Below are 13841 nucleotides of genomic sequence, written 5' to 3'. Positions count from 1 at the left end.
TCTGTGAAAAGTATAACGTGAATCAGGGGAAAACGGATTTAAAAACAAACAAACAAATATTGATTGAGCTAGCTAGCTTATTAACAGACTGACAATGAGGAATGAAACTTCAGCTGTACCAGCATCAATCCGTTTCTTTCGAGAGTCTGAAGTCACTGTAGTCTTATAGGTCCGAATCTGTTCCCAAAGGTTACGGGTTAACTGAGTGGGCCTGTCATTACCTTTTGAACACTGTTGGAATTTGCCATATTGAAACCAAAAAGGAGACGATTTCAGTTTGAATACTGCCATGACAAAATGTGAATGATATATAACTGCTTCCTTTGAAGAGGACAGGATTGCCGTTTGGACATTCGATGTGCGTAAAAGGAAATTCAAAGCACGTTTTCAATCGCCCCATATCATTAAAACGAGAAGCACGTTGAGTATGGCTTTAACGACGTGCACTTAAAGCTGTATAGTGGACACATTTGTGACGATCAAGTTTTCAATAAATCAGGACATTTTTAGAACGAATGAATGATAACATCAGTTTATTCATCAATATAGCCTTAAAGCTCATTTGCAGCTGCGTCTGGTGCTACATGCGCATTTCGAATGTCTATCTATCTATTTCGAGTGTAGCAAAACAGCTGACGGCAATTCGGGAGTTATATAATCCAAAAGTAACACATACTTTTGAAGGTAACATATTCAACAAAGAACAATTATATTGGCATTCATACAAAATTATCTAGAAGGCTATATAGGCCTATCGCAGATTTCAGTAAGAGTCATGCCATCATAACGTTTGCATCATAACGATAGTTACTTTGAACTTTTAAGCGCCATAACATCAAATTAACTCTCATTTTGTTTTTTCAGTGCTTTCTCAGTTCAGCTAAATGCGGGGATTTAGTGATCTGTCGGTGAAGATGCATAAAAACCATCATCACATTACAAGCCTTTAAACAGCTTGGCGACGATTTAGGATCCAGTAAAACAAATGTGAAGTGAATTTAAAGATATGCTAAAGTAACTGCGTTAGGTGCATACATTTCGTCTAGTGAAACCATGATTCAAAGTATCTTGATATAACTAATAGTCAATATGATGCTTAGAGGGCATCATAACTCATGTCTGACCATTGGAGAGTCAATTTAGATGAGAGCTGCCGTATCGACTGTCACAAAATAACCGCTAGTTCTTTTTCTTTTTCTTTTTTAATGGAGAAATTCCTATAGTCCCAAGCAGTCAAGACCAGTTCGTCAACGTTCACTAAATATACATCGATATGAAAACAGCACGACGGACAGTCAAGAGAAAGTGGTCAAGATTTGGTGGACAAGTAAGGTCATCAGTGACTTGAGACGTTGACGGGCAGTGACCAACGGTACATGATAATAGCCACTGACCCATGCAGTCTCGACAATACCCCCATCCGTGTCATTTTACTTGCGAGTGGACGCCGAAATGAGAGTATATTCAAACAACCAATGCGTGAATTCCTGCGACACTGTCTGTCATTTATAACTCATCATTAATCACTTCTGTCCGATATTTCACCCTTAATCCGATCTGATAGGCACTTCATACCAAATCAATGGTTAGAAAATATCAATAAAGGACTTGATATATTGGCAGCAGAAGGTATCAATTTAGCACGCCAACTCTCCCGATATTGGCATGATATTGATACACGATAGTCGGTGAATTGGAAAGTGTACTCAGATAAAAATTGGGACTAGATTCGACAGAATTACATCACACAGAATGAAAAGAGAAGAATTCACAGACTCGTCCGATGTTCTTACTTTAGATGATGGTCTGTTGAAAATTCTCGGAGAGCAATAATATTTTTGCGTCCTTTCCTATTCATTGGGATGCCGCTTCCTCCGGGAAATAGAATGAGCATGGAGGTACAATTCTACCTCCATGGAATGAGGGAACAAAAATGAAAGAAAAAGAAAAAAAGACTTTCACTCTGCTCCAGCTTATTTGATTCGGTTGTAAAATTAAAAAAAGAAAGAAATAATGACTTTGTTTGGGAGAAACTTACTTTGTGTAATTACTCTCATTTTCATTCATTTCATAAGTTGTAATGATCTGAAATAATTACGTGATTATACAAGGAGATAATGTACAATTCAGTATTGCTGTAAAGTGTTTTTGTCTATGTATTTGTAAATCACCACTATTTTACATGTTCCTGTAACGAGACCTTGTCTTTACACTGTACTTTGATAAATATTATGCCCTATTATTATGCACTTAATTGAGGATATAAAAATGCATTATAAAAACACGCGTACAGAAGATGACTAGCGGAGTTACGCAATGCCGGGGGATGTTGAGCCTAATAACCATTGCTCTTGCGTGCAGGGTATAATATCCTGACCCTATCAGTGCGGGTACCAGTACAATTTATATGACTTTGTTTATGCTAGAATCTTCCTCTCAATACTTGAGAAAATAGATAGCCTGAATCGTTCCGAGCTTACACAGTCTAGTGCTGTTCAAGTATCCACAGACGGCTTGACTATTTTGTTCTCATTCTCCCTCTATAGATGGCAGTTTCGCTGACATAAGAGATAGCGAATAATCATCCTACTAAAGATTCTCTATCTTTCTCCATCTTTCTTAGAAAATTACACATTTTCTTCGACTTTTAATTCTCTTCCTCTATGACCCATCTCCTGATATAATTCTAGGCATCCTCAGCATTCTGTGTTTGGTGCTTTTCGTTATTAGTGTTTCACGAGTAAATAAAGATAATATCTTTCAATAACGTTGAGCCTTTTCTTCGTCATGATATTGCTTGTATCGGTGCATAATTTTCAAAATCCCAAATCGACGTGTTATTCTTTAACTTTAATAACTCGGCCAAGCATTAATTCTTGAAGATTAATAATCGCGTTTCTCTCTGAAAGAGGCATTTTCGTTTACATTCTTTCTCTTTTTGTGCAGATTTACAACGAATTTTACTTGTCCTATAACATTTCTTGAATAAGATAGGCAATGGTATATTAAGAAGGGCATGATGATAGGAAATGATAAGCAACATTCCGTTGATGGGCTCAAAGGTTAATGATCTCTAACCTATAGTTCAAATTGTATGCCCCCCTAAAAGTGCACCTAAGTGCAATCCTCACCGCGATTGTCTCCCAAATTAAAGCACAGAATAATGTTACATCTTATACTGAAGAGTTTTATGTAAACTGCTCGGTGACAAGGCACTATAATCTATCGCCATGATACGGCACGGTGACCAGCACATTTCGTCACTACACTTGCGGTGAATGACCGCTACAGGCTTATCTATGAAAACAGCAATGGCATAACGATTTTATTGGTCATAACTGGTGGGTTTTTTTTTTTTTTTTTTTTTTTTTTTGGGGGGGGGGTTTGGTCATGTTTATGGTTTGGATTTTTCCAACTATGTGAATTTCATTTCATTTCATTTCATTTCATTTATTTCATCCTTTCTCTCTTTTTCGGCAAACATAACGCGAAATGAATATAACATAGGCATGTATTCGACTTTACATGGTGGATAATAATTAACAAATACAAAATTATACATGCATACCGGCAAAATACAAAGTCATGTCTGGAGAAAAAAAAAGAAGAAAGAATTGAGAGGTCCACTGAAAAGCATGCTTGAAAATTGTGGACCACTCAAATGATTCTTCGTGTGAACTATTTGTTTACAAAGACATGATAGAACAAAACAGGACGGAACAAGACAGGAGAAACACACGACATTACATGACTTGACAGAAGGGTATACAATTGAAAGTTATAAAGCACAAAAGAATAATGGAAAGAAAGGAAAGAAAGAAAAGGAAACACGAAAGGAAAAGCCAACACGCTGAACATCGGGATCGAAAGAGGGAATTGAGGTGCTTCAGAGCTCGAGCAGCTAAGCAAAGTTTGTACAAATAAGATAATGTAAGAAAAAACCCACAATGATAAATCAAATGATTGACGAATTAAGTGGTTGACGATGAACCCTTAGGTTATAGAATAGGGGGCTTCTATCTGGGGCTATGTTTTCATTTTTGTCATTTAAGCAAGTGTTTAATGCTTGTTACTAATGTCGATGTTACTTATATAATGGTATGATAATAATAGTATCTTTCTGGACTATACATTGTGACCTTATCGGTATGGTACTTTTTCGTAAGATATAAACAACAAACATCCACACCAACACAGAATCGCAGAGTTCGTAATTATTGTAAACATAGTCATGTTCTTAGCTTTCGTCAACCGGTGCCATAGTAGATCCCCATGGTAACGCTTATTATAGCTGGTATTAATTTCGAAGAATTTTAAAATCAACCCTAGTTTCAGTCTTGTACTTTATATTTTGGATGTTTATGGTGTTCCTTGATACTTAAAATAGTCATAATTGAATCCGTTAGCACTTGATGTGTTTACTCACTGTATCAAAAAGGGTTTTGTGTTGTTGAGTATAGTTTATAATGTTAGCTGCACATAAGTTTGATCTCTTAAGTAATTGCAAATCAACGTGAAGCCTATAACTGCACCATACACTCGTTTACTTTTATTTTCCCCCTTTTTGATCGTTGTACAATATCAGTAAGTATGCAAGCATTGTGTACAACAATATGATTTAGTGGTAGTGGCACGTAATGTCTCATTCATATACTGTTCACAGGCTTTTCCTAGAAATACTTATGTCTACAAAATTACAGATGAACTTAAAGCAAGCTCTTGCGCTAACATTCGCGGACTAACATTTTCACATTATTATAGAATCAGAGAATCGAACTTTCGCACGCTCACAAAACAAGTATTAGTGCCGGTTTTCAATACAACGGATTTGCTCTAAAATGTATTTGAAAAAAAAAAAAAAAAAACTTAAACTGATTTACACAAACACATGCAAGTACACACACACACACACACACGCACACACACACACACACACAAAGAACGCCGTGACATTTTTATGCTGATGATACCTTCAGTCACCTATACAAACCTTAAAGAGGGGAATACCCTATATTTGCAAACCGCACTTGCCGGATTATACCCTGCGAGAACCCCCAAGCTATGAAAACAGATTTCAGCCTCTTCCATCTATATTCGCGTCATCAGCAACTCCTCCGAAATTGATTTGTGGCGCTCTCTTTGCAGAACGCTACTAACGATCAATACATTAGTTTTTTTTTTTTTTAAAGATGGAGCCGGGTAAAGGCAGATAAATGGACGGAAAGAGTGTGGGAGAAGGATGGGGGAATAATAGAGAGGGAAAAATCAGGTCATAAATACTCTGGAAAGTCTTAAACATGCAGATCTATAAATAGTCAGCGATGGATTCCGCCGCGAAAAAGGCATAAGATGAAAATGAGGTATATCTCAATCTTTGTTGTATTCATAGGAATTTTCTATGCTTAGAACTCATGGTATGTATTGTATTTGGATCTCGTCGTAAAATAAAAGAAGTAAATTCATTTCAATTCAATTCAATTCAATTCAATTCAATTCAATTCAATTCAATGTATGTACTTTTTATAATGTATAAAGAGGAGAGAGCAAGGGAGAAGGGTGGAATGAAGACTGTGCCATCAAATAACAAAAAAACAAAATGCACGAGGTAATCTCTGGAGTTCTCTAACAACTAATCAAACTCACCTGACCATCTGCCAAGACAGCACGGTGATCAAGACCAAAGCGAATGGGCGAGCTTGATGCATGTTTGTTTGTTTGTTGTTGTTTTTTTTTTTTTGGCCGGTGAAAACTTTAGCTGTCAAAACTATGGATTTTTCCCCTTCAAGTTCCAGTGCTGTGTCGTCGTGCTCGTTCCTGATCTACGAAGACTGAAACATCACATGTAAATACGTATATATACATCCACTCAAGATAGCGAGATGAACTTGTCGCCACTTCGCTGGAACTGAAGCTCAGGAGAAAGCGACATCAAGCAACCGCACTACATGGTATAATATGTGACGGCGCACGGACGATAAGACAATGGAACGCACGTGCCTCACGGCGCACTCATGTCCTTCATACACGTACATGCTGCTGTCCATACGAAGCAAATAACAGCCACTCTCTATGTAATGCCATCCTAAATAACCTCCAGTCTACGACACTCGATTCCAACCAGTATCTGCCACCAATAATGAATCGGATTCCACATCAGTTTTACATCAATTAATTTCATCACTTTGTTCAATTGCTTTCGTGTTTTGTTTTTGTTTTTGTTTTAACTGCGTTTTTGCCCGAACATTGAGTCGTTTCACGAATATGATAGAGATACAGAAAGAGAGAGAGAGAGAGAGAGAGAGAGGGCGAGAAGGTGAGAGATGGGGGGGGGGGGGTCTTTAGGGAGAGAGGAAAAGACAAATATAAAGAGAAAAGAACGAGAAAGCAAGATTGACGGTGAGTGGACAGGGAGAGGAAGACGGGGAAGAGAGGGGAGCACTGTATAATATTTGAGATTTGATGTTGAGAATAACTTGGGGGAGCATTCATCTATACTCTTCCCAGTCTCTCTCCTTCGCACTCTCTCTAACTTTCTCTCACTCTCTTTTTTCTTCCTAGTAACGCCCCTATAAAATGAGTCTGTCAACATCCTTGAAGAGATTCATTACTCCTGCATAATGCCACTTGACTGCTAACGGCATTCTGCGTTGCTGCCGAAACTGTCTTCAGCTGTAACCACCGACGAAATCAGTATTTTCAACGTAGATGGCGATAGACGATTTCCATCAAATGAAAACCTTGAGAACTCTGTTGTTCAATGGCTTTACGTATAGTACATTACAGCCAAGATGTAAAACACTTGCCTGTATTATGAAAAACACACAAAAATTAGAGAACGCACGCAGTTTTTTCTCTTAACAGCTAGAAGTTTTTCTTTTCCATAGATAATGTAAATAAGATATTGATGGCATGCCACGTCGGAGTAAAATATCGCCTGCACATGATCTAAATTGCAATCAATTGAGATATAATTATGGAACATTTCCCTGTCCTATTAGTATCGAATTGCTACTACTTCATCCTCCTGAAGTACATTGCTCTCTGGTGTGTACCGAAGTCCCTTCTCAAGTTACGGTAATCAATTTTATCACCTGTGGGAATAAGCCAGTTTATGCGCGACTTTCAGATTACAACTTTTGGCATGTATATTCCTTGAGTTTTACCATACAGTACCGGTCTATGCGTGTATGCAAAAGGTATTAAAATGCCACAGAACGCACAAGTTAATAACGAGGATCAAATTTAACTCTAAAGGATGTGAGAAGAAGATAGATTTTAAATGAGGTCTATCAAGACATGATGAATACACACATTTCTGAAGCATGAGAAATATTACCATAACAGCGATATCAAATTTCAAAATTGTTGAGGTATATTGTTGGAAAGTTGTGATGCTTTTCATGAAAATGCGTCATCTCCTAATATTGTGATAAACTGTTTTATGTGATCTAAATATTATTATATGCACTGCAGATGTCACAATTATTAGGAGACACGATGACTGATGTGAGTACTGAAATAATGTTACTGTTATTGTTATTGTTGTAAGTACACGGCCCTGTTCACTATCTTATCGACATATCGAAATGGCTTGTGCCGAAAGGGTGGGTTGGGTGGTGGCGCGTCGCGTTAATGGGAACACCACCCTTCGTCCAAAGCCCCCCCCCCCCCCCCGGTTTTGCCGAAAGGGTGCGTTGGAGCGTTGGGTCGCGTCGCGTTGACTGGAACCCCACCCTTCGTCCGAAGCCCCCCTCCCCCCCCCCCCCCCCCCCCGGTTTGCCGAAAGGGTGCGTTGGTACTTTTTCTCATGTAGACGAGTTTTGAATTTATATTTAACCTTCAAACAACCATTTCAAAGAGGCTATCATCCGGATCGGTTTACACTCTATTACCACTTGGTCTACAGCCAGTTGGTCTAATAGACTGTTTAATATCAGTTGGTCTAATAACCAGTTGGTCTAGTCATCATATCGTCCAATTACTGTTTGGTCTAATTGTTATTTGCTTTAATTACTATTTGGTCTACAGTCAATTCGTCTAATAATAGCCATTTGGTCTATTTTTGGTCTATTATGAGTTGGTCTAATTCCATTTCGTCTAATCATCAAATGGTCCAAAATAAAACCAAATTTGTCCAATATAAATTTGGTGTACATATCAATAAAAAGCCCCCCCCCCCAAAAAAAAAAAAAATAAATAAATAAAAATAGCCCAGTTGGTCATAATTATACACGAAAGGATGATTGGACCAAATGGTACCTGATTAGACCAGGAGGCTGGCTATTAGACCAAATGACGATAAGATCAATGGTTATTAGACTAAATGGGTGTAGACTAAATGATGATAGACAGAGGCTAGACCAACTGGGCAATGGACCAAAATTAATGATGTGTACACCAAATTTACATTGGACAAATTTGGTTTTATATTAGACCTTTTGATGATTAGACGAAATGGAATTAGACCAGCTCATAATAGACCAAATCGGTATTTGATGATATAGATTGGTGTTAGACCAAAAATAGACCAAATGGCTATTATTAGACGAACTGACTGTAGACCAAATAGTAATTAAACCAAATAACAATTAGACCAAACAGTAATTGGACGATATGATGACTAGACCAACTGGTTATTAGACCAACTGATATTAAACAGTCTATTAGACCAACTGGCTGTAGACCAAGTGGTAATAGAGTGTAAACCGATCCGGACGATAGCCTCTTTGAAATGGTTGTTTGAAGGTTGAATATGAATTCAACACTCGTCTTTTAATATTACATGAGAAAAAGTACCAACGCACCCTTTCGGCAAAACCGGGGGGGGGGGGGCTTTGGACGAAGCCAGGTGGGGTTCCAGTCAACGCGGGGCGACCCAACGCTCCCAACGCACCCCTTCGGCAAAACCGGGGGGGGGGGGGGGCTTTGGACGAAGGGTGGTGTTCCCATTAACGCGACGCGCCACCACCCAACCCACCCTTTCGGCACAAGCCTATCGAAATAAACACGAATGAAAAAATTGCATAGGATTCACTTCGTCAGTATTAATAATGCAACTCATGTTTTGCTTTGTTTTTTATTTTATTTTGTATGAATGTAAATGAAAGGCGATGAATGTTTCTGTGTTGTTCTCACGCACTCTGTATGTAGAAAAATTTTGGCTTGCTTTCTCATCTTGTTTTTCTGTTTATGAAATATCTGTATGTTTTGCAGGCTCTCCTAATTTTCACCACTATCAATTTAATTATTTTAGATAACATTCAGCGGAGTGATGGTGAGTACAGCACAAGCCACTAATCGATGATGATAGTGATGATAATATTAGCCGAATCGTAGTAGTAGTAGCACTAGTATGGTAGTAGTAGTAGTAGTAGTAGTAGTAGTAGTAGTAGTAGTAGTAGTAGTAGTAGTAGTAGTAGTAGTAGTAGTAGGCTAATAGTAGTAGTAGTAGTAGGCTAATAGTAGTAGTAGTAGTAGTAGTAGTAGTAGCAGTAGTAGTAGTAGTAGTAGAAGTAGTAGTAGTAGTAGAAGTAGAAGTAGTAGTAGTAGTAGTAGTAGTAGTTGTAGTAGTAGTAGTAGTAGTAGTAGTAGTAGTAGTATAGTAGTAATGGAAAGTAGTATAGAAGAATTAGAAGTAGTGAGATCGGTAGTAATGATAGTTATTATAAAAGATAATAATTTCTACTTTAGTATACTCAGTAGAATCATCATTACTGTGAAGGCTTCTATAAGGATCTACAGGACAAAGACATTACCAGGCCCCGTATATATAAGAAAATTGTCCATCTGAATCCTAAGTTTCTGGGCCTTAAAGCTGTAATAGATGATATGGACCAGCATCATCACTTTGTCGTGCCATTGATGCTAAAAAAAATTACGGCAAAATGTGTGAAAGAGATGAACTCAAAAAGAGCTTATCAATATTGTTGCTGAATATTGTGAATTCCTCTGGACAAGCTTTCAGAGGAGCTATGATATCACAAATATCATTGTTTCGACCTACATAGATTTGGAATAGCACACGCCATAGTCTTTCTTTTCAGGACGTGACAGCAGAAACAACAACATCAACAAACAAAGTCCTTGCAAAAAGTAAGGCCTGCATGTCATTTATAGCGATGGAATGACACCGCTAACTGTATCCTGGACGTAAACGGTAGAAAGATGGCGCTCTTTACCAGAAGTACATCGCTTGTATTGATACATTCGCATTATTGGCCCAGCAGACGTACAGTACCCAGAACTGGTCGAGTCAAGTCCTTAAAGTTCATAAGCCAATAAAGAGGGGAAGAGGTTGAGAAGCGGATGATGAGGGATACGGTTCGCTACAAAAGACAGAAAAAAAATGCATTTAAAAATTAGCATTCCTCCCCATTTCCATCAGCATTTTCATACATTCGAAATGTTTTGCAAACTATTATAATTATGTTGCCGTTGGAGATGAAAAAAATGACAATTAAAGTGAATCTACAAAGGAACAGCGACAAAAACACCTAACAATCCATTTCAAATCAAAATTTGAATTATCAGGGGCTCAAAACCCAAATGCCGCTTATGGGTGCGTTGTCCCTGAAATCCTTAACTTTCAATCCCACCCTGCTGTCAGAGGTATAAGCTCTTCAGAATGACGAGTAATAACCTAAGGGATTTCGATGTGTAATACTCGTCACCCGTTTATTAAAATAAATCAATTTCCAATTAAATTTCTTCCGGAAGAAAAATTACTGCGTTCAAATCCTAGGTTTAATTTTGTCAAGTTGTCACTATCTTGCATGCGCTTTGTCAATCGAATTAAAGAAATTTCAAAATAATCATTCCTTAGCTGTTTCTTTTCTGTTATCACATTGCTTAGAATAATGTATCATTGTGTTACTGTACAGGTTTGTTTGAGCGTAATTTCTGTGTGCCGGTCGAGTAGATAGGGTGTTCGTGAGTGCTTTGAAAGGAAATGTGTAAGAAAGTGTGATTAAAATTATAGTAAATGTGATGAGAAAATAACGATTCGATTTAGTCAATAATAGCATTATGCCGTGTATCTGTGGGACGATTTTAAATGGAACTTTAAATTAATAAATGTCAGTATAAACGACTTTGGCTTTGCTGTCTCCAGTTGTGACCAACAAATTGGAATTGCAATTGACGAAAAAGGGTGACAAATCATGAATTTGAATGACGATTGTCCGGGACAATATTAAAAACACATTTTTAAAAATTGAATTAATAAAGTGATGACGAAAATGGACAAGAAAACTTATGAATTGTTCATATTTTTCAACATACACAGTAAATCAGATTCATTCTTTTTTATTGAATGGGAATATCTTTTAAGAAAAATAGTAAATAAAAAATGGTCATAACGATGCATAATTTTGTAGACAAGTTTAGTAAAACAGTTTAGTTTCTCAACAACACAAGAACAGATACCGTAGAGGGCGCTATATGCAAACAGTTGTAATGTCTCATTTTAACCGCACCACAGTGAAACTATGATAAGCAAGTATTATATAAAATGTATTTCGATGATCATTATTATGTCGAAACAATAAATTTCACCATTTCTGTGAATTTAGAGGGAATTTGTTTCCAATCTTAAGTGAGATGCAAGTTCAGCGTGGTCGTTGTCACGAACCACATTTTAGCATCTGTCAAGCTTTTCTCCCTTTTTTCATATCATGGTACTTTATGATTTATTTCTATGAATTTCGACATTTTCTGTTTGTGTCTACATCGTCAACTACAGAATCACATGTGACTGAAAATTATCCGAGGAGCTTCCATATCAAAGTTTGCGAAACTGAATAGGCAATACCAGCTATACAAACAAACAAATTGACTCATAACTTCTTCTTTTTTTTTCATCTGATTTTAGTCAATTTCCGTTAAACTTGTAAGATTGTACTTTCTTCTTTTTTTTTTTATTCAGATTTACTTATATTCGGACTGGATTTCCCATTTAATCAACTGTATAGGTAATGAAAGTGGATTCCTATAGGTCCTACATATAATTTTGATAAACCTTATGGAGCTCGGCTGCCACTTGTTTTGCTTTATTTTGTTCTGTTTGTTTTCTTATACATGCGCACTATGTTCGCAAACTCAAATCGCTATAGCCATATAGCTTTGTCATAAACTAACACCACACCAGAGCTTATTCTCCAAAGAGTAAAATTGCTCTCTCTACAACTTTACCTGTATGGGACGCTATTGTATTGATCCAGCATAAATGCTGTTATTAGGGGCGCACTTTTATATTTTGGGTCTTTTTTTTTTCTTTTTTAGTTCTTTGAGTTAAAAAATAAAGTATAAAGGAGGGCGCGCCCGGTGCACCCCCTCCCCCCTCGATCCGCCACTGGTTTTGGAGTTATTTCTGACACGTAACAATATGCCACAGTGTGCAAATAACAAGCATCAGAATCATCATTTTATCGCTATAGAAGTATTTCGCTACCGCCATTGCTATCATTTTCGTCATGCATGGAGGTCACAGTGAATTGCAGATATTTTTAAGATCAGAGGGGTGGAAAGCATCTCCCTAGCCAGATATGCAAGGCCTATCACTACTATGTAATAATATCCTTACTGTTCGCTACTGAAGTATTCTAAGAGAGGGAGACAAAGTTCTGTTTTGAACAGTTTATTATATTGGTGACTTTTACATAAATTATTTGATGAACAATAAAACTTCGTACTTTTTGAGATGTAACACTCACACAAGAACAGCACAAACGAAAACACATAGGCCCTAGTAGTTTGACTTCGTCTGGACAGCAAATTTCTAGTCCCAGGCCCTGTAAAGAATACAGCCCGCTTCACAACAATCTTGAGGAGATCGGATTGCGATCCGAGAAACGACAGCCAGCGATCCGACCACATCGTATGCAAGCTCGCTCGACTTCTCTGCAAGCACCGGCCTAGCCCCACGCGACCTGACGCCGTGAGACACGGTTTGTGTACAGCGGCAGCATGCTAGCAGGGCTGTGTATACACAGGTCGTGGCCGATTCGATTGATCGGACCCGTCTGCATTATCGTGACGACTGCGAGAGTATAGAGGACGTTGCTGTTATGGTTCACCGAAGTCGCGTATAAATAGCGGATTCTGCCCGTTCGCGGGTCAGATATCGTCTGCTCCTCAGTCACCGAACTACAAGAGAATCAGAAGAAGTGCTTTGTTAAACCATTAATCGTTACAGGTACTGTAAAGATCGAATGAATGACAATATCTTGTTTTGTTCGAGCTGCTGCCAAAACAGCGAGACATGTTTTGCAACGAATGGGACTGTAGTTTGTATTCTTTCTGCTAAATACCTTGGAACTGGCTCACATGATATTTGATGGCATTTGATTATTTATCGCTCGTTTTCTTCCTTTGAAATCACTAACTGTACTTGTTCTAAATAACCAGAAAACTGCGCCAAAGAGACAGATCCAAAGGCTGCGTTTAATACAGGCGGAAGCTCTATTATCCATATTGCTGAAAATCGTGTCTTTCTTCGAGTATTAAAAGAAGTCTCATTCGTCATTGACATTGTCATTTTATGAGTCGTGATCATACTCCAGACTCTCAATAATTCAGCACAAGAACTGATCACCAGTCGTTCTTAAGTCCTTCGTAACTTTAAGAACAGCTTTGTGAAACACCCCCAGTGAGGTCAGTGCAGGCAGGAGCTAGTCAAAGATGAGTAGGCGTAGGAGTATCAATTTGAAGTAGGGCCTATTAACATGATTAAGAGTAAGTTAAAGTTAAATTACACCGTGTAGATAAGTGTACATCTAGGCATAGATCTAAATTTATTTAATTTATACCTCAGTACTAAATTTACTACTAGTTAGGCTCTATAA

General features: G+C 37.8%; 2 protein-coding genes across 2 annotated transcripts in view; one reads left to right on the top strand and one right to left on the bottom strand.

Annotated features, from left to right (window-relative positions):
- Positions 1–5705, bottom strand: part of LOC140237863 (glycine receptor subunit alpha-3-like) — a 77702-nt gene extending 71997 nt beyond the window's left edge. Inside the window, exon 1 of the mRNA XM_072317794.1 lies at positions 5644–5705. Coding sequence (XP_072173895.1) covers positions 5644–5705 — 62 coding nt within the window. The remainder of the gene's footprint in view (positions 1–5643) is intronic.
- A 7352-nt stretch (positions 5706–13057) lies between these two features.
- LOC140238195 (uncharacterized) overlaps positions 13058–13841 on the top strand; it is a 40391-nt gene continuing 39607 nt past the window's right edge. The window contains exon 1 of the mRNA XM_072318132.1: positions 13058–13192. The gene's annotated coding sequence lies outside the window, so the exon portion shown is untranslated. The remainder of the gene's footprint in view (positions 13193–13841) is intronic.

This window comes from Diadema setosum, chromosome 14 (assembly GCF_964275005.1).
Source record: "Diadema setosum chromosome 14, eeDiaSeto1, whole genome shotgun sequence".
NCBI lineage: Eukaryota > Metazoa > Echinodermata > Echinoidea > Diadematoida > Diadematidae > Diadema > Diadema setosum.
The sequence above is the reverse complement of the archived record's forward strand: the minus strand, read 5'-3'. Positions and strand labels throughout refer to the sequence as shown.